Source organism: Dermacentor andersoni, chromosome 11 (genome assembly GCF_023375885.2).
Source record: "Dermacentor andersoni chromosome 11, qqDerAnde1_hic_scaffold, whole genome shotgun sequence".
Classification (NCBI taxonomy): Eukaryota; Metazoa; Arthropoda; class Arachnida; order Ixodida; family Ixodidae; genus Dermacentor; species Dermacentor andersoni.
This window is the reverse complement of record NC_092824.1, coordinates 71,258,159-71,278,976: the sequence shown is the minus strand read 5'-3', so window position 1 is coordinate 71,278,976 and position 20,818 is coordinate 71,258,159. Positions and strand designations below refer to the sequence as shown.

The following is a 20,818-nucleotide window of genomic DNA, read 5'->3' as shown; positions in this document are numbered from 1 at the left end:
ATTATTGACCCGCGTACTTCTGTATCTTTTTTCTAGTGAACATGTTTCACCCAATAACAAATCTTAAATTAGAGCGCAGGGCATGAGGCGCCGGCATGTATAAGAATATTATGCAATATTCTCGTCTATTCTATCTTTTTCCTATGTTGCAGTCTTGCCCCTCCGTAATCAAATTGCACGCGCAACGCGAATACAGTTGTGCATTATGAAAGACACGCGAGCGCCAGCGATTAAGATGGATTCTTCTACGAAAGAAAACTTAGAATAGCAGATATTCGTTATTCGCAAGTGATTTATTAAAAGATGGACTCATGTGCGCAGCACTCTCTGTCTGCCCGAATGTAACATATTTTGGGGCTTCCGGTTTACCCAACAAAGTATTCCGTGACTCACCGTTCTTGTTACTGTGTTCAGCATCACTACAACGTGACATCTCGTAACGGTGCTTCCCTGTGACCTCATAAACCCTGCCAGGCGTGAAAATAATGTTGCCTCCGTCATGGACCAGAGAGCACGCCACAGTCTAGGACTACTCCCAATTCACGGACCTCTTCTCGAGAAGACTGGGAAGATCATGGCCCAGACAACAGCCACAATGACTGTCTCCGTTTCACCTGCAGAGACATATGCTGCAGGTAAATTACAGGAGGTATTCTCTACTAACTCCTATCGCCAATTCTTCCCAATCCAGGTCTCTGAATACCTCCTGTAAACAAGCTGTGAATAGCATTGGAGAGATCGTGTCACCGTGCCAGACGCGCATCCTTACTGGGATTTCGATGCTTTCTTTATGAAGAACTATGGTGGCTGGTGGAGCCGCTATAGATATCTTGCAGTATTTTTACATACGGCTCGTCTACACCCTGATTGCGTAAGGCCGGCATGACTACTGAGGTTTCGACTGAATCAAACGCTTTCTCGTAATCAGTGAAAGCTACAAATAAGGGTTGGTTATATTCCGCACATTTCTTTATCACCTGATTGATAGTGTGAATATGGTCCGTTGTTGAGTAGCCTTTACGAAATCCTGCCTGGTCCTTTGGTTGACAGAAGTCTAAGGTGTTCCTGATTCATTTGCGATTACCTTAGTAAATACTTTGTACGGAACAGACAGTAAGCTGATCGGCCTATAATTTTTCAAGTCTTTCGCGTCCCCTTTCTTATGCATTAAGATTACGTTGGCACTCTTCCAAGATTCCGGTAAGCTCGAGGTCATGAGGCATTGCGTATATAGGGTAGCCAATTTTTCTAGAACAATCTGCCTACCATCCTTCAACAATTCTGTTGCCTGATCCTCCCCAACTGCCTCCCCCTTTCGTATAAACCCAAAGGCTTTCTTTACTTCTTCCAGCGTTACTTGTGGCATGTGAAATTCCTCTAGACTATTCACTCTTACATTATCTTCGTGGGTGCCTACGGGTACTGTAAAAATTTATATAGAACTCCTCAGCCACATGAACTGTCTTATCCATAATAGAAATGGTATTGCCGGCTTTGTCTCTTAACGTGCACATCTGATTCTTGCCTGTTCCTGGTTTCTTCTTCCCTGTTTTTTGGCTTCCTCCGTTCATGAGAGCATTATACTGCCTTATGTCAGCTTTCTTGCGCTTATTCATTAACTTGGAAAGTTCTGCCAGTTCTATTCTAGCTGTAGGGTTAGAGGCTTTCATACACGGGCATTCTTAATGAGATCTTTCATCTCCTGCGACAGCTTACCGGCATCCTGTGTAACGAAGTTACCACCAACCTCATTTGCACACTCCTTAACGATGCCCATAAGATTGTCGTTCATTGCTTCAACACTAAGGTCCTCTTCCTGAGATGAAGCCGAATACCTGTTCTGTAGCTTGATCCGGAATACGTCAATTTTGCCTCTTACCGCTAACTCTTTGATTAGCTGCTTATGTACCAGCTTCTTACGTTCCTACCTCAAGTCTAGGCTACTCCGCAATTTTACCATTCTATAGTCACTGCAGCGCACTTTGCCGAGCACGTCCACATATTGTATGATGGTATAAGTAACCCTCATTAAAAGACACCACCTGGACGTAGTTGAAGAAACTTGAGTACAGCCTGAGAATATGGAAGCCGTTTCGCAGCGGCTTCCTGCAAAGATTCACCATTGTCGTGCACTGGACGTTGGCCGAAGTTATGCTGAAAACTCGTATGCAGCTACCGACTCAGAGCATCGCGATCGTCACGGCGGAAATGAACCATCTGTTCAGCCACGTCGGCCCCGACATGACTGAGAAGAAAGCGGCCAAGATCATGGCGCAATCTTTAACGGAAGCCACGGGCATCGATAAGGTGGTGAAAATGCGTAACCGGCAACATAGGCACCTAAGGGTTTCGCCGTGGTGAAAAATGTAAGCACTAGTCTCCGACGATTCGCGAAAGACAACCAGAACCGTTCCACGCGGCGAACTGCGTACGACGTTCTCTGCGACGCTGCCTCAAGTAGTGTTCAGTGTGGATGTGGTGTGAAATGATATCGAGCAGTCACCTGGAGCTGATAAATTGCCAACAGCTCAAGCCACGCGTAACGGCCTACGTCGCTGTCTTGGGCCGCCGGCGTCGCCCTTTGCGCCCGCACCCCACCACTGGCCGCTCTGCTGCAACCGCGGATAAGTCGGACAGGTCTATTGCCGATGGCCATACTGTGAGATGGGACTACGAAATTTCGCCCTAGAGCAAGATATACGTAAATAGGGAACACTCCCGTAGGGCCCTGCGGCCGATCTACTGCACTGCCGCCAGTGTCCCAAGCGGCTGGTCCGACCGGCAATTTTGTCTTCAGAGATATAATACACGTAGTTTGTCTGTTTTGGTTTTGGTTTTTATAGCAACGCTTTCGATTCTGGTTTACTTTTACCGGTGAAGATGTTCAAGTACGTCACCTGCAGTGCAGTGCATAAGCTTATAGGTGTAACATATAGGCCTAATAATCTCGCATATCGCAACCTATTTTGCTGGAAGAGCCGCCAAGCTTCTCACAGAACCTTAGCAAGGCTGCATTGGCTCATACAGACTGGAAAACTAATGCACTCAGAGTTCTCTTTATTGCAATTCTTTCGCGATTTATAAGGCGCTTTTCTCAGTTGCATGCATTAGGCAGCAGTTGGTCCATTCAAAAACGTTTATTGTTTACATAGAAAACTCAACAAAAAAATGCTGCTTCATATGCTTCATAATGAGACACAGAAAGACGCAGACTACAAGAGGAACGTTTTAGCCATGAATAGCAACGCGTTAAGTAAACATGACACTTGCGAGCAGGGCCAGCCGCATTCAGCGTGCGCGTACAGTCAAGCAAATATCCTTCACAAGGCGATCCGAAATGCATTTTACACTGATAGAGCCACTCCAAACGAAACGCTTGTGTAATGCCACGGGTGAGCCACAGTTAAGAAATTCTGCGCTTTAAACCGAAGGTCTTGCCAGTGACTTTTGGAATATTACGCGTTGGAAGTAATGAATATGCTCTTTCAAAAACGAATGGGCGGGTAGGCGGTAAACGGCTTCCACGGCTCAGGTCCTATGCAACGCGTGCAAAGTACGCTCAGCAAGCAAAACAACCGTCTTTATAACAATGTTGTTAACCCAAGAAACAGCAAAATTATATCTGCAAAAAAATACTTTCACATACGTGCGAGGTGACGCACGGAAAAGACTGGTGAGGTGGGTGTAACCAACGACATATGACCGGCGCAGCATCAACGTCCCCCAGGAAAGAGGATGTGTGGACGTAACCCGTAGAATTATGATAAACTGTCCACCTTTGAGCTCAAGTAGAAGCGGACTTCGCTACTCCGCCTAACGGGTGGTCAGATCCTTACTTGCTCGACCGCAAAATGGCTCGCGTGTAAGCTCTTACATAGGTATGTTTCTCAATGGTTTCGCCGCCAACTCTCTGCGTCCACAGCAAAGCAAACGACTCCGTGAAATCGCGCACTGCTTGGCTGCAACTCAGCGGTGACCCCGACAACTTTGCCGATCGCCGTCGCCGAGACACTGCCTCTCACGTCAGCGCCCACAGTACACTGGGCCAATGCGTGGGCGGTATGTGAGCCCATATTTGGTAAAGTAGAAGCAACAACCGGTGGATGTGTGTGGTCGCAGTTTGCTGAAATGCCGGAGACCATCCACCGCCGACGCCAAATCCGTCTCCACGACGAAGCACCGACAGGCTGCGATTTCAACAATGCTCCGAAAAAGAAACTACGCTGCCAAAAGAATAACTGACGACGCAACGTAATAGCGGGACAATACAGTTAAAAAAATTAAATTATGAGGTTTTACGTGCCAAAACCACTTTCTGATTATGAGGCATGCCGTAGTGGGGGCTCCGGAAATTTCGACCGCCTGGGGTTCTTTAATGTGCGCCTAAATCTAAGCACACGGGTGTTTTCGCATTTCGCCCCCATCGAAATGCGGCCGCCGTGGTGGGGATTCGATGCCGCGACCTCGTGCTCAGCAGCCCAACACCATAGCCACTGAGCAACCGCGGCGGGTGGGACAATACAGTACAGCCATGATCTGTCGCCACGAAGTAAGTAAGGCAAGACCACGAACCACCAACCTGGACGTGATTTTCTATTGCCACGTAGTGGCCGCATTATTGGGCACAGAAACCGACTGCTCTGTCATGAGGGTATCCTTAACCATGCAGTGGGGGAAAGTTATGACTACGTGGGAACACCCCCAAATCCGAGCAGCTGGAGGTCACCCGATACATCTGACTGGAATGTTGCACTTAGGTCCAACGCAAGACCTGCGGTGCCACCCTTCCATACGTAATCTGCGCTTACAGCAAAGAATCAATGGAGATCACGGCGTTCAAGCTAGTTGAGGGAAAGGAAACTAACTGCGGTCCTCAACGCCACACTACCACACGTCGCCGCCTAAGAAAGAATCGACGGCGCCAGCTTTCCGCGGCGCGCCGAAGAACCGCGACAACTCGCCTGCCTACGCATCAAGCAAAGGCCAAGGGCGGACAGCCGACGCTACCCCTATCAGCCGACATGGACTGAGTGGAAAGCTACTTTTGAAGTTATGACGGATTCTACATGAAAATGCACTGTATATGCGCACGTAACTTCGATGCAGTGCGGGCGGCATGCAATCACGGCGGTGCCACTCAGGCCCTTAAGTCCGGCCCATAGTCAAGTCAAGCTACGCCCCATAGCTAACGAACTCTGTAATTTCGTCATTTTTCTTTCTTTAATACGTCTTGTGTTTTTAGCTCTCGTTCAGCGGTCATAGTAATCGCACGATACCTTTTAAGATGGGCGCAATGACACATGTACTGTTTATCTTCGGTGTACGCGTTTCACCGGTTAACAAATGCTAAGTTATCGCTCGGCGTATGACGCGCTTGCATTTATAAGAACATTCGGGCTCATCCTCGCCAATTTATTCTGCTGTCTATGTTGTAGTAGAACCTTGTGTAATCAGATTGCATGCGTGACGCGAATAGTGTTCCACATTCTGTAAGGCGCTTGAGCACATGCGATAACGCTGGAATCTTCGAGTAAATATTCATACATAACCGACATGCTTAAGTCGCAGATGTGTTTTCCGAGGATTGACGCATGTGCTCAGTGCTGTCGTTCAGCCCGAGCGAAACTTGTTTTGTGGGCACAGTTTCGCTCAATAAAGGATTGGTTTCCTGACTCCCAGTTCTTTCTACTGTGTTCCTCACTCACCATCAATGCAAGGCGAAAGTACTGACGATTTACTCGCCTCTTAGCGCAACGTTAGTCGTTGGTAAAAGAGAAGCCTCTGATCCAGGTGGAAGGTATAAGTGCTGTCTCGCACTGCTTTAGTTGCAGATTTACATTTCTGCCAAATATGAAACGCGAACAGCGGAGCCCGTGCCCGAATCATTATTGTATGTAATCTTGGCGCCGTCGGCTAGTCTTGCTGCACATGGGCGATGATGGCTATTTGTACTGCAATATTTTCGCCTCTACTTTCATTGATTCCTGTTTTCTCACTTTGAAATTAAAGGAAAACGAAATAGAGGAGAAAATGTCGTAATGAAGCGGCAGCATCGTCTGCCGGTGAGGTCAAACCAGAAGTGTCCGCCTCTGAATGCTGGTGACTGGCAGACGGTGCACAATAAACTTTTGTGTTCCGCTTTGGAAACGCACTCCGCGGTTTGCGTCTCATTCGGTGCCGATAGCAGAACATCTAAGCATATTGTGACAAGGAAGAAAACGGGGAGAGGAACGAAAGGCAACTGTTTCTGTCAAACATACACACACCCCAGAATCTTTCCCAGAATCTTCTGCTCACCAATTGAATTAAGGAAGTGCTAAATTAATGGAATTGAAAGCGGATGAAAGAACAACTTGACCACAGGTGGGGAAGGTTCGCACGTCTTCGCATTACGCGTGCGATGCTCCATAACATACGAGAATTTTCGCTCATGGGAACGTTGGCGACAGACGCTGACGCTGACACCGGATTTCCAGTCACGTACGGCGCCCTTAACGCTTTCATGTTAAAATTTATCGTTCCTTAAACAAAATACAGTACTCGCAAAAGTCTGCTCACCTGGGGGAATGAGGAATGCAGCAAGACGCGAAAGAAACACAACAAAGCACTTCGTTGCACTTCATACTTCGTTGATACCCAAGCGCGGAAAATATTATTGAATCAGAAAAGTGAGACATAGAGTAGTCGACACAGTGAGAGGCAGAAGAACAAGCTGGGGAAAGTTTAGAAAGCGATGGTTTATCGCAAGATATATTTTTGTTGATTCGGGCAGGCCGTCGTTATGGCAACTTTGGGTGCTGTGCATTTTTCCTTGACAACCAATAATTTTTTCACCTAGGTTCGTATAAACTGTGTTTGACACGCTGAGCAAGCATCAACACTATGGCAAATATGTAGAAACACTGTTATTATTCGTTTTTCAAGTAAGATATTTCATGAATAAAAGTGTTTGCTAGACAGTGTCCCGCAGTGAGAAAAGTGTTGCATAAACTGAATTAAAAATTTACTCACGAGAATTACGTAATTACGTGTACAATGTCCAGCTATGCTAGCACTTAATATTATTGTTTATTGACAGACTTAATTAGAAATTGTTGAATATACTAAACAGAGGAAATAAATGCCCTACCGTTAAGCATTTGGTGACCATATTCCCCTACGAAGGCAACACACTGTCACGTGAGTTGTTCCCGAATAATACAAAAAACCAAATATGCAACCGGTATCTGTTAGTAGGAAGAAATAAATCACTTGAAGCAACGCCCATGAAGGCACGTAGGGCAACAGAAGTGAACAAAGACACAGCGTTTCGCTTCTGTTGTCCTACGTGCCTTTTTGTGCTTAGCCTGAATGTTACGTAGTACCAACTAGCCCACCTTTCGGTTTTCTTGAAGAAATCAATTACATCACTGCGTTTGTATCACCTAATGAGCACCTCTGGGCTATGCATATGACTTGAGTGAAATGCGTTGGTCGACTTTTGTCCTTCTGAAAGGCTGCATGTGCTCTTTCGCTCCAATCACCCTGTTGGCGAGAGTTTTCACAATTGTTTACGGAATAAAAACAGACATAGTTTACTTCAATAAATTAACGTTGTCTGAAACATTAGCGTGTTAAAATTGCCTGATGATACTCACTATTATGTATTTCCAGCTGGCACAGCTACAGTAAGTACAAATAGCACACTGAAGCTTCCACGATCTAGAACAAGCTTGAAATCGATAGACGTCTTAACTTTCCTCGATCTGTTCCCAATATTCATTCGAGCTTGCAGCGGAGGAAGCTTTTGTACCACAACCATTTTCATGAAGCAATGGACGTTTGTACACCTCCTGCGCTTCCACGAGCACTAACACGAGCAAGAATTTCTGCCCAGCAAGATGTGCACTTTACGTTGAGAGGAGCATGAAGATAGCGATATCATCCGATAAATAAACGTTTTTTTTTCCTAGAAAGTGTGGTTTAGTTAGTTAGATGGTTTTGAGCATAGATAACTCGAGTAATCGGGGCGCCTCGGCTGGCGTTCAAAAATTTGTACATTAGTGTCAAGCTAGTGGCGGACTCACACGTGCAGTTTTTTCCGGATATGCAGTATCATTTCATACGAAACCGCGAAGTGACAAAAGTTTTATTAGTTTCCGTTCTTTCTAGGCATTGAATGCGCATGCGCGGTATTTCAACAACACCCAGTCGTAAATACATGCCAGTTATAGGACATCGAAACATCAAGCATGGCAGAAGAAAGCAGCAACGAATACACGCCTCTTGACTTGAGCATGAAGGCTAAAGCAACACCAAGTACAAGCCGTGACGGTACCCAGGACGCTTCATCTACTTTGGGCGCCTACACAACGTGAGCTTTAGAACTTGTCAATTTTTTTCGTTGAATACTGTTACCCTTAGACACGACCCATATATTAGCGTTTAACATCTGTACATTTGTTCGCACCTGAGACACGTCTTTTTCACAGACAGCTTGAGCTTTGAGTGGGAGGCTTTCTTAGATCAAGACACGTCGCTGCTAGGCTGGTGCGAAAATATTGCCATGTTCAGCGCGAGGTCAGCTGTTTAGCGCTCAGGATAAGATTTTTCAGAACATGAAGCGAACGTATAGTTAGAGAAGAAAATATTTTTCATTGATGTATAATTCTTGCATTGCACACACGCGATGGGGTGCTATAGCTCGAAGTCGGGGGTACGATTCTGGATAGCACCGCCCTATTTGAATGAAAGAGCAATGTAAAAGGCTCTTGCTTACTTGCATTCAGGTGCTTGTTACAGAAACGCCAATGGTCAAAATTAATGCCCAGTTCCCCTGAATTTGGTACGCGTTTTATCAGGTCGTGGCTCTTGCACGAAAAACCTCGGAATTAGTTTGAACCGCAGTGTAGAATTGGTGCGCCGAACGATAAGTGTTTTCTAGGCAACTCGTGAAAGTGCCCAACAATACTGCTATTTGCCAGTTACCAAAAAAATGTGACCAAGTGGATGCTGGTCGCTTAAAGCTTTACTTTAATAAAAAGTGAGACACGTGCATGGAAAGCCACAACTTGGTTTAAAACGATTGTTCTTCCGTTTGAATGTGTTGCTTAAGGAAAAGAAGTGCGCAAGCAAACACTCTATTCCGGGTTGGAGTTGTGCGGCCAAAATTGTATTTGTTTGTTTTTATTTTTTGACAGCCTGAATTTACATTACTTAGTTGAAAACCGTCTTTTTTTTTAATAGCAAACTGGCGTGAGGTAGTACCAGAGTGATAAAGAAGTGGGAAGTCATGGTATTCTATGGTACCCTTTACCATTTTTGAAAGAATGTTGTTGCACGTCGCATTTCAGCTATTTTCTTGCTAAGCATTGCATCAGTCATAGGATATTTTTCATGTGTTCTCTAAATAATCTTTACCATTCGAAGAGTTCTTATATATGGTCCAGCGAATGACATAGAAGAAAACGTAACATCGCTTGAAAACAAACATTTAAGGACGGCATTCTAGTTCATTATTTCATTCGAACTCCTCATTTTGTTGGTAAGTATTCAAATTGATACTTGGCTAAGAGGCAGAAATCTGCTTGTATTCCTCCGAGCAAGACTTTTGAGCGAAAGATCTCAAATATTACCTGAAATTCGACATATTCCTCATACCTGACCGATCTTTGAGTGATGATTGGAATTGGCGTGAAAACGCGACATTCACCATGGCGTTGATGAAGCGCATCAGGGAGGCACCAATACTAATCATTCGCATATCATTGCAGGTTTCCATCATAATTGCAGAAACCATCTGTACAGCGTCATTCTTATAATTCATCCTGTTTTATAGATGCAAAAAAAAACATGGCCCTGCTTTAAAAGACTTTATTCCGAAATTATATTTAGGATTCTGTCACTGTAGTAAGTGGAGCGAGAATTTTATATAGCAAACTGCAGAGGACGAATTGATAAGTACTTCAACAGTGAAACTGACAGTATTCGTGCAAGTCAAGGCGCCGTTTCGTCTACGGTAGATGAGTGCTCTGCACCATGTATTGCCCCGAGTGTGCCGTTCGTCCTATGCCAGCCAGCATAGTCGGTATTTCATGAGAACCAACCATTGCGAGTAGCGGGTTTACGAAACGCGACTTTCCTTTCTCCGAAATTCGCTTTAATAAAACTTAATTTAGCCTTTTTGTTTGTCGCAGCTACTATCTGTCTGACCAATATATCCTTAATTGCAGGATTTCCGACGAGGGCGTGCGTTACCAGAGGAACACACCGCACACGCCGATGACCGACGAGATTTCCAACGTCGACGGTACGTAGGCGATTGTCACTCGCATTTTGCACGAACATGGCAGATAGCCCCCCATGGTTACCGTGGTAGCGGTACAGTTATTGCGTATAGAGATGCACTTTACCACCACCGCCCAGACGGTTTCCGCACGGACCAGTTTATAACTGTCCTTATTGTAATGTGTGTACTGAACAGTCCCGATGGTAAAGTCTATTCGTAACCGAGAAGGCAGGTGACGCCGAGCAAGAACAGCTGGTTGCCCGAACGGCTCACACTCGTGCTAAGCACTGGCGATCCGGCTGGCCTACTGGTTGCACAGCAGGAATGGATGAGACGATCTGGTTGGCCTTGTTCTTGTGCTCTTCTTTCTCATTACGTTACTAAGAAAATTGTGCTTATCATAATATAAGCAAATTCATACATAACCTATGAAGTAGAAGATATTGAATGAATTTGTGCTGCCGAGACTGTACAATCCATGCAGTGATTAATTCGCTCGTAAATGGAATCATCGCATGACGATTGGCCTACAATGTTATTTGCCAAGCAGAATCCAGGTGGGTTTCACCTGCTCACACCGTCAATGTTTTCCTTAAACCGATCACGCTGGTTGACAAAGCAAGTGCTTAGATGCGAATGCCGCGTGTGATATGTAATTAGTGCGGCGCTTCAGATGTCTTTACGGGAGGGTCTTAATGGTGTGGTTACGTTGTAGGTAGAGTGCGAGAATTGCTCACCGATAGCATGTTACGAGCAGCAGACATATACTGCTGGGGCCGAATGCAGAAGTTACAGCGTGCAACTTGGAGCTCTTGGTTCTTTCATACCAAGCATGCCAAGCGACATGCGCAGCATAAACAGCCCTAAATAGTTGTATGAAAAAACAACCCAAGGAGAAACGAAATCGTTGGGTAGTTGTTCGCGCTCTGATGCCATAAATTCTTACCGAAAATCCCAACTCTGGGCTTCTGAAACGTAATTATTATTCGTACTGAATGAGTAACAATCACAGTACCCAAAGATTTCCAGTGAGTGTGCCACTAGGTCAGAATTGTAACGCCTTGTTTACGAGAAAAGCTACGCCATGCTGAAACAGCTGCCTTCCAAACTGAACATTCTTTTTTGTAGCGGGATTATCTTTCCTTGGATACGTCAAGCATTATTCGTTCTGACAGTATCTGAGCAACCTCTTTCGCCGGCCTGACGAACGTTCCAACTTTAACGGCGCGACTTATAAAGTTGAGAATGCCAAAGAATAAAAAATCAGTTCCCTAACTTACGCCTATGCTTTGACAATGTAGTTCAGTCGAATTCGAAGATGAAACTCCAGCCGTTAGTTCATCTGGTTTGTAATCCACGTTGAGTGTTTTCTGTAGTGTACGAAGGAATAGACACTAAGGCAAGCGGCTGTAGTATTGCTGTACACATTTTCAGTCAACTCCCCCCCCCCCACCTTCATATCGTAAATAAAGGTGCGTTCAAAATACGGCGTGTCCCAGCAGTTTCAATGCTAATTGCAGCAGCGTCCATAGTCATCCTGAGGAGGGTTCTGCAGTAATTTCCGCCTTTTAGGTCTCTGGTGTTTTTCTTTCAGTCTCACGCAATTTTTGCGCCGTTATAGAGAAGTGCACCTGGCTACAGTACTTGCAGCGCTATCCATACAGTCCACACTTTTACCGTGCTTTGAGGCTTTCGGTTGCATAATTGAGTGATATTACCCCCTGTATTAACACTTCCGCATTTCTTTCCAAGCTAATGTGCTGTCTGCAATACGACTCTTGCATATGCGCATTGAGCAATCTTTTTGAAAGTTGTCCTATAGCCTATTGATGGCCTACACAGGAACATTGGCGAGGACCGCCGTTTTAGTGCTCGTAATGAGCTGGTAAACCTGCAGTGTTTACAGCCGGTGGTTATGAACTTCAGCTACACGAGTCAGAAAATGGGGTTCGGATAACCAGTCTCTGAAAGGCGAATAGGAATTTCGATGACGCACGTGTGTCATAGAGGGTCAATAAATTTGGGGCATACATCAAACAAAAAAATTAAATCCCTCTGTAGAAATGCAACCTCTCAGTTTTTTCATTGTCGTCGTCTGCGTCCGCCTATGTCTGCTACTCATAATAGATCAGCAATAAGCAAGAACTTCGTGAGCCATCTAATGTACTCATTACTGGATAGCACAGCAAATATATTGCGCCTAGGGTTTCACACACAAGGGACCCACACGTTGTTTTTCACTTCGCGCACTGTCGGGCAGATGTTCTACCTGGGGTTTGAGACAAAACGTGAAAAACTTCACAATAATCAAACACTACACAATCTTGATCATACTCGGCTTCTCCATCGCCACGAAGTTCTTGCATGCATTCAGGACATAGTTGTAGAAAGGAAAGCACCGCGTACGGAAGCACAGCAGTAAAGTTTCCCTGCCACTAAAAGCTTCTTGCCTTGCCATATAAGCATGAAATATCCATTTGCCCCGCATTGCCCTTGCACTAGGGCGACTGAACACCTTGACTATGCCTTTATGCCACACAGGTGCCGCTGAAAATGGCAGCAGAAGTTGCCGACACCTGGGGTCCATCAAGAGCATCGATAACCCAAGGCCCAGCACAAGCCGTGCTGGCATGGAGGAAGCAGCAGCCAATTCTGAAGACGGCACCCCGTAAGTTCACTTTTAGAAAACTTCAATTAAAAAGCAACTTATAGAGGCGAGGAATGGTTACCCAGTATAACAATGATGCCTGTACTCCTTGGGAGGGCAAGCTCTGATGGCTGAAACAGATACTGCATCAGCACTTTTGAGTGTTCGGCCGACGCGGCTGGCCTTGTCATACTTCATGATTCAAACAGCGCTACTGGACACTGCACAGCAGTGTCGGCATCCCATGCCACAACGAAGAAGCTACACAAGCTCGCCCGATTTTACAGCCTGTTAACACGCCGCAATGTGCGATGCTCTAGCAGGAGCGTAGCCTGTTTACTGACTCCCCATTATGTAATATTTAAAGATTGTAAAGAGAAGAGGCTCATCGGAGTCGAGGCTCATGAAATGGAAGGGGTTTCCTGTTTCCTGTAACATTCGGGAAAAAATTAAGCTGGCACTAACGAACTTGCACGAGGGATAAAGGTTCCGATGACCGAAATGCCAAATATCAGCTGCTGTACAAGCAATACAGTGTCGGAGTAAAAAAAATTTAGCTCAGTATCTACTACCTAAGTACACAGGAAAAATAAAATGAATGTGTTTAGCAACACAATATACGAGTATTGAAGCTTGTGGCATTTAAAGAAATGGGACAATATCGTAACTGAAGCAGCTGCATTTTAGATTCGTCAAATACTTAAGAAAAGGTTGAGAAACTGAAGTAACAATATTACGTCTTAATAACCGCCACGATTCAATCAACTGTACCAAATAACACATTTCGAGTGCTCAAAATTCATGTATTACACAGCGCTGTGAAGTTTTCAGTTTTATGGGTAGATCATTCACCAGATCTCGGAAAAATTGTATCGATTTCTAGCAAATTGCAAATGAATATAGAGGAAGTCTCCGCTTGCGATACTTCATGACATGCACCTAATAGAACTGCGATATATATAGATTTTCATGTAGTTAACTTTGTGAATTCTAGGCTTCTATTCTTGTTAAGCTTAGCAATTTCATAATTTTTCCTACTTGCACTACTAAATAAAAAAGTTATTTGCCGGAATTTACTGGCTCTATAAATGAAATTTGATTGTTTGATAGTTCTTAATTCTTCGGTAAATAATCCAGTCTCGATGGCCACCAAGCTGACATAACTAGAAACCACGTAGAAGGTAACACCATACGGCTCGAACCAAACCATAACATTACATGAGCCATGTGAACAACCGCAACAAGATTAAATGCAAGTATACAAGTGAATTGCCCATTACCGCTAGATTAGCGACCAATGTTCATCTAGTGCTTAGCGTAGACATTTCAAACGAGCAACAGGCTGTACGAAAGATATACACTGTACGCGCTGTGTCTGCTCTACAGCCTGTTGTATTTTTCTTCACTAAACGTTAGAAAAGATGTCATATCCGTAAAGCCTTAACTCCCCGCTTGCAACGTTCGTTACCTCACCGAGAAAAACAAAATACTAACTTCTTCGGTAGCATTTTAGCCATTGCACATGAAAACACAGAAGTATTTGTCGTATCTGTTGTTGTTGCGTATGGGGCAGTGGACTAGGTGTGTGTTGTTTGTTCGATGCCTTCGGTAGGAATGGTGTGCCCTTCAAATTCGAGTCAAACGGTAAATGACTTCATATAAACACTGCAGGAAAACTTGAACCCGCAAGTTTTTCTTCGTATTCGATATGTAGCGCTTGAGCTAAGACGTATGATGTCCGACGGGGAGTCAGTCCACCTACACGTGTCAGAAGGTAACGTATAGTTCGACTTTGAGCCATTTCTATTTCCTAAAGCGACAGCATCAAGTGACTAATTGCACTGGATAATACCCGCAGAAAAGTGGTTCTAGTGCCGTCCGAGAAAAATTTCATGTTTCGATCGGCTAAATTGCTCATTTAACCACCACTACCAGGCATTTCTTCTCCGTTCGAGTACCAAGAAATACCAAAACCACGGTTTACTTATTACATTATGTATAGCCTATGTGAGACAGGTATGGGTCTATCTTATTTTCAAGCTTAGCCGCACAGACCATCAAAGGCAGCAGTGTTGAATTTATGCCAAGCTAGATCCCGAATCGAGCGCCAAGATTAAACGCATCAAGTTAGCGCTGAGGTTCAGAAAGTCGCCTTATTATTAACACACGATTGTATGTCAACCTCACAATTGTCAAGAAGAGTTCTTCGCCTCTCATAACAAGATTCGGCAGTCTTGAGCTTTTGTCCGTGTCTTTGCAGGAATACTCGTGGAACCAGAGGAAGGGAACAGCGAGGTTTGTGCGGTGTCTGTGGGAATCTTTCGAGCAGACGGGATGCCTTATACGGGCACACCAAGGAACACGTGGATGACAGAGCCAACATTTGCAAAGCATGTGGTCAAGCGTATGTGAAGAAATCTGAGTTCGTAGAACATTGCGGCAACCATACTGACAAAAAGCACAAATGCGAGACCTGTGGTAAACAGTTCTGCCGGGCAGATTACTTAACCGAGCATTACCGCACGCACACAAATGAGAGACCCTACAAATGCCAAATATGTAATAAGTCGTTCCGGCGTTCTAGTCATCTGGAGAACCATAAGCGCACGCACACAGGTGAGAAACCCTACATTTGCAAAACTTGTGGTAAATCATTCACGCAGGTGGCTCATCTCCGTAAACATGAGCACGCTCACGCAGAGGGGAAATGTTGTGTGTGCCAAAAATGTTCGAAATCATTCAAAAACAAAGATACTCTGAAGAGACATGTAGACTCGCAATGTGGAAACAATGCTTTAGTTTGCGAAATCTGCAATCGATCCTTTCTTAACAATTCAAATCTCCGTCGTCACCAGCGAGCATGGCACGCGGATAAAACACCGTACGAGTGTACGCAGTGCGGAAGTCGATTTGCAGACCAAGAAACACGCGATAGGCATGTGTGTCCGAAGGAATGCAATACGTGAACGTTGCCTTCTAGTTTTTCGAAATTGCACAAGACATCGTCGCCAGGAGTATATGGGGAGCTTTAATGTCGAAAAATACGGGAGGCCCTGGCCAGCGGTCACTGTTCCATGAACTATGCTGTTGGGGAACGTTGCGTTATCAAACTGACTTCAAGACAAACCCTAATAGGCTGCAAGATTGTGTTTTGTGTAACTACACATGCTGAAATGTCCACAAGAGATCGTTCACCCCCATTTGGTTAGAGAAACGCCTTGTGCAGTCCTTTTGACAGTGTACTAGTAAACAAGATTTAATGAACTATATTCGTAGTGATTTTGCAGCCTAAGAAGAATGGAATATCTCTCATTAGGAAGCATATGAGAAAAGAGGTACTGTATTATAATCAACTAAAACGTAATGTCTGCCTTTATATGACGTCCAAAGGCCAAGTTGCCTTCGAGAGACAACACTCTCAGATACTTTTACGACAATGTATAACTATATTGTACGCGTATGAAAATAATTTGCTTGATATTTTGTTCAATGCATTGACTGTTCTTTGGCGCGTGTATTCATACCGCAGATGTTTGTTCTATACCATAAGATAAGCTGATTACGGTACGGAGACTGAATTTGATTCAGATCATTTGGAACTTCACCATATAATATGGTCTCCCAGAAGGAAAATTTTTAGTTTTATTGTGACGGAACTTCTGTAGTTTAATGGATAGTTTTTTATCTTCTTGGAAGCCGTCTGTTTTCAGACGGACTGCAATCTAGCTGCAGCTGTAAAATCTTTTTAGCCTGATGTGACAAACGTTTCTGTGGAAAAATTATAATAAAGGATTGACATGACAAGTAAGTTTTCATATATGTTTACACGCTTACTTCTATATAATATTCTTGTAAACGCGTTTCACCGGCTAAAAAATGTCAGGTTACCGCTCAGCGCATGACGCGCCTGCATGTATCAGAACCTTCTCGATATTTCTCACCAATCACAGATATTTTCTATGCTGTAGTCGAACCTTTTGTAATCAAATTGCACGCGCAATACGAATACAGCTGTCCGTTCTTCAAGGCTTGCAAGCACCAACGATTACGCAACACTCTTCAACGAATCATGCAGGAATTTCCGTCACTCGTTAGCTGTCAATCGCCCAATGGACGAGCGCCGTCTATGCTCGCAACTATCTTTCTGCCCGAGTGTAACTCGTACTGTGCGTTCCCGTTCCCCAAATAAAGTGCCAGTTGCCTGACTCAAGGCTCTTGTTAGTGTATTGTTCACTGTCACTAACACGTGGCATCTCGTGAAGGTACTTGTTGTGACCGGATACACCCAGCAAGCCATGAAAACAACGTAAACATTGTCATCGACCAGCAAGCTAATGACAGCCTATGACTACCACCTAAGTACCCTCGTCTGGCCGAGAATATTGGTAAGAGATGGCCAAACCAGCAGTTCCAATGGCAATCGTTGCGTCGCCAGCAACGATCGCGCTGCAACATACAATGGAGCCACCATTCTGCCGCAGATCATCGTCTAAGATACGGAAAGCTGGCTGGAAACCGAAGCATAAATCACCAAATCTAACAATTGAAAGTGCGACTAGCTGCGTCATGGCTATTATTCATTAAAATACATCGTCCGAACATGGTTTGAAAAACGATACTCCGGCATAAGAGCATTGGAGCTGTATTGGAGGGGCTTCCTACAAACTTTCACGATCGCCATGTGCAAGGAGCAGGTCAAAACCATGACAAACTTGTGTGCAGCAACCGAATGAGCACATCACGATCTTCACGGAAGATATGAAGCGTCTGTTAGGCACGCCCACCCAGACATGTCGGAGAAGAAAGCGTGTTTCTTCATGCACGGTTTGAGATAAGACATTTACGCTGGACTGATTCGTAAATCAATAACCGATGAAGGCCGTCGCGAAATTTCTAACAGAAGCCACATCGACAAGACGTTGGAAATGCGCACTCGCCAACATAGCCCGGCCTAGGCAACTCGGCCGCTCCGGTGGCAGAGGTAATTGGCGCCATCCATCGGGAGGGCGGGAAAGCTAATCGGCTTCCCTTGTACGACCTCCTGGATCGGCGCGCGGGCGAAATGGAAGGACCTCCTGGTCGGCGCACGCCCGCGCTCGCCGATCCAGGAAGTCATTCCACTTCGCTCCCTCCTCTCAACCCTACTCTTCTTGCCCTCTCTCGCAATACCCTCACCTTCGACTGTCTCCGCACACGCCCGGCGGCCCGCCACCTGGTGCTCGATACCTGCGTGCTTGTGCTCCGCGATGTTTCACCTGTCTCAACACTCGTGCGGCTCGTACATCATGCAGTGGTGCACGAATACCTCGAAAACAAGCCCTGTAAGGTTGTTCCGTGCGCCTAAAGACAATAGCTGAGTGCGCAGACCCAAAAACATCAAAAGGCACATGTACCCGAACACAGCCCTGTCCATGTGCTACACTTTCCTCTCACCGGTAGAGAAAGCTGACAAGCTTGTGTTGACAAGCTTGTGACAAGAGTTTGACAAGAGTTAGCTTGCCATTCCGCCCTTAGTGCTTTTTCTGTGTGTTCTGTTCGTGTTTGTTCTATTCGTGTTTGTTCTATTCGTGTTTGGGTATTATCTCACTAATCGCCGATGGAAAACCGCGCGAACAACCTTCATGTGTAGGCATGATACGCTTTCTTTTCCTTCTGGAAAGCATGAGCATTGCAAGTGTCCTAAATGGAGATTTTTGCAGTTCGTGTTTATTATACAAAGGAGTGCCCACAAGGTACGACTTAGTGCCTTAAGTGACGTAATCTTACTGCTAAGTATTGCATTCGGGGTGAAAGAAAAGTCGTGTGGTTGGCCTATTTTGCCTGGTCTTTGAGGAATAGGCCTTCCTGCGAATGTTTTCTATGTGCTGCTGCAAAAGCCGATTACCTTCTGTTCCCACTTGCCACCGTTACTCAAGTTCTGACCAAGTGCAAAATAATGTGAGAATGTGTATTTGAGTTTTAGTACAATGTTATTTTTGTTCTGCCGTGTCTTTTTCATTTTGTCCAGTAGTAATAAACAAGTCACGCATTTCATATACTTTTGTGCAGATTTATAAGTAAGCTGTTGTTTTTGTTCTGTTTCTTCGGTATGATTATCAATCAAACTTAGCATTTTATTCTATAGGTATTTTGCGTACCATTGTTTTTGCTATTACCAGTGAGTTTTCCCTTTCTTTAGTTGTCATGACCATATCATACACGTCGTCCTGTTTTGTACAATATCTTAGTGCATATATTGGAAGCTCGTCTATATTTTCCTCTTGAGGGCGGTGTATAAAAATTTTGTTTTTTTATGTGTGTGTGTGTGCATGAAACGGCCTTCGCGCTTTCTATCGTTTTTTTATTTCATTGTCTGTGAACATTTGTGTTTAGTAATCATGTATATATGATGCACCTTTCATTTTGTTCAATTTTTGGACGTGTCACCACCACGTTATAAGAATAATCATTGTTTTCCGAAACGTAGTCAACAAAGCGAGACCAAAGATCTGTTGTGTTGGAAGTGGAATTGTTTCGTGCCCCGGTACATGCTCCCATAAGTATGGGCAAGACTGCGGCCGTGCCAACGCATAGCCCATCGTGCACCACGCGCCAGCTCGCAAGCAATGCCAAGGCGTGGCGTAGCGCGCGCGTTGGCATTGGCAAAATAAGAAAACCAGAACGCGCCGCGTACAGGCAAAAATAAGAGTAAGCGGCGCGCGCGGCAAGGGGGAAAGGGAGCGAAGCGGGTCCGTATAATAAAAACAAAGAAAAAAGAACTCTAGGGAGAGGAGGCGCCACGTGGGTGCTCTTCCTGTTGCCATGACAACGTAAACAATCGTCTGCACCGCCATTTTGCTAGATCATCGCCCTCCTGTTAGGGCCGTAACTGAAGGGGACCTTGGAGCTGGCGTTGAGTGTCCGCTCGAAAACCGATAATGGCAGCCATTCGGGGATTCACCTATGGCACACAGCAGTCTAGCACTTTCGCTGAAGTGAAAAATTCGGGCACTGGGCTCCGACAAGCTCCCAAAGCCCATCGGAGGTCAGCTGATAGGTCAGCCCATCAGGTCGGCTGATAAAGACAACTTGTAATGCTACCGCACATCACCGCAGAAGGAAATTTCGACGTCGCCAGCTTACTGCCGCGTGCCGAAGAAGCACGGTAACCTGCTTGCCCACACATCAAGTACTAGCCAAGGACGGACAGCCAAAGCTACAACCTTCGACGAAGATATGAGGAGCAGCGGCCCACGATCGAGTTTGGGCTTGCACCCCAATACACCGACTTTGACTGAATGAAAAGCTATGAAGCGCTCGCATGAATGAGAACACTCTCGGTCATCCTCACTGATTGTATCTGTCGCCTTTGATGTAGTGGGTTCTTTTGTAATTCGATTGCATGCGTGACGCGAATAGAGTTGTACATTCTGCAAAGCACAGGAGCACATGCGATTACTCTTGAATCTTCGACCAATCCTTTAGAAATAGCCCAAGCGCTTGAGACGCAAATCAGCTTTACGACGATCGACACATGTGCTGGGCGCTTACATATTGCATGAGTGAGACTTCTTTTGTGGACACATGTTTTCCCAATAAACAGTTGGTTCGCTCTCTCACGTTTATTGCTACTGTGTTCCTCAATCTCCCTAGAAAGTGACAATATCGAGGAATAACAATTATCATAGCATAAATTTATGTGATTTATTCGGAGCTTCCGGGCTCTGACGCCTTGCCAGATACCCTGGATTGGCACGTTCTTGGGGATTCGCATTGACTTTGCTCAGCCGCCGTCTTCTGCCTGTCGTTTTTAGCTCGTGCCCGGCGCCTGCCGACCACTTCGAGGTCGGTCGACTCACGCTCGGCCTGCCACCGCTTGCGTTGCTGCTCCGCCTTCCTCGCTAGGCACTGGGCTTCTCGATCGA

The 20,818-nt window shown here is 45.2% G+C and overlaps 1 protein-coding gene across 1 annotated transcript; it reads left to right on the top strand.

The window, feature by feature from the left end:
- Window positions 1–8,173: 8,173 nt before the first annotated feature.
- LOC129381426 (uncharacterized) lies at window positions 8,174–16,718 on the top strand. The gene is made up of 4 exons (XM_055064286.2): window positions 8,174–8,353; window positions 10,212–10,288; window positions 12,809–12,935; window positions 15,175–16,718. The coding sequence occupies exons 1-4, from the start codon at window positions 8,232–8,234 to the stop codon at window positions 15,878–15,880; spliced, it is 1,032 nt and encodes a 343-aa protein (XP_054920261.2). The 5' UTR covers window positions 8,174–8,231; the 3' UTR covers window positions 15,881–16,718.
- The last annotated feature ends 4,100 nt before the right edge of the window (window positions 16,719–20,818 follow it).

Bases quoted from the DNA above. Each gene is read 5' to 3' on its own strand.
- LOC129381426 (XM_055064286.2), top strand. From the start codon at position 8,232: ATGGCAGAAGAAAGCAGCAACGAATACACGCCTCTTGACTTGAGCATG. The intron at 10,289-12,808 runs GTACGTAGGCGA...TATGCCACACAG, and splicing joins CGAGATTTCCAACGTCGACG to GTGCCGCTGAAAATGGCAGC. The intron at 12,936-15,174 runs GTAAGTTCACTT...GTGTCTTTGCAG, and splicing joins AATTCTGAAGACGGCACCCC to GAATACTCGTGGAACCAGAG.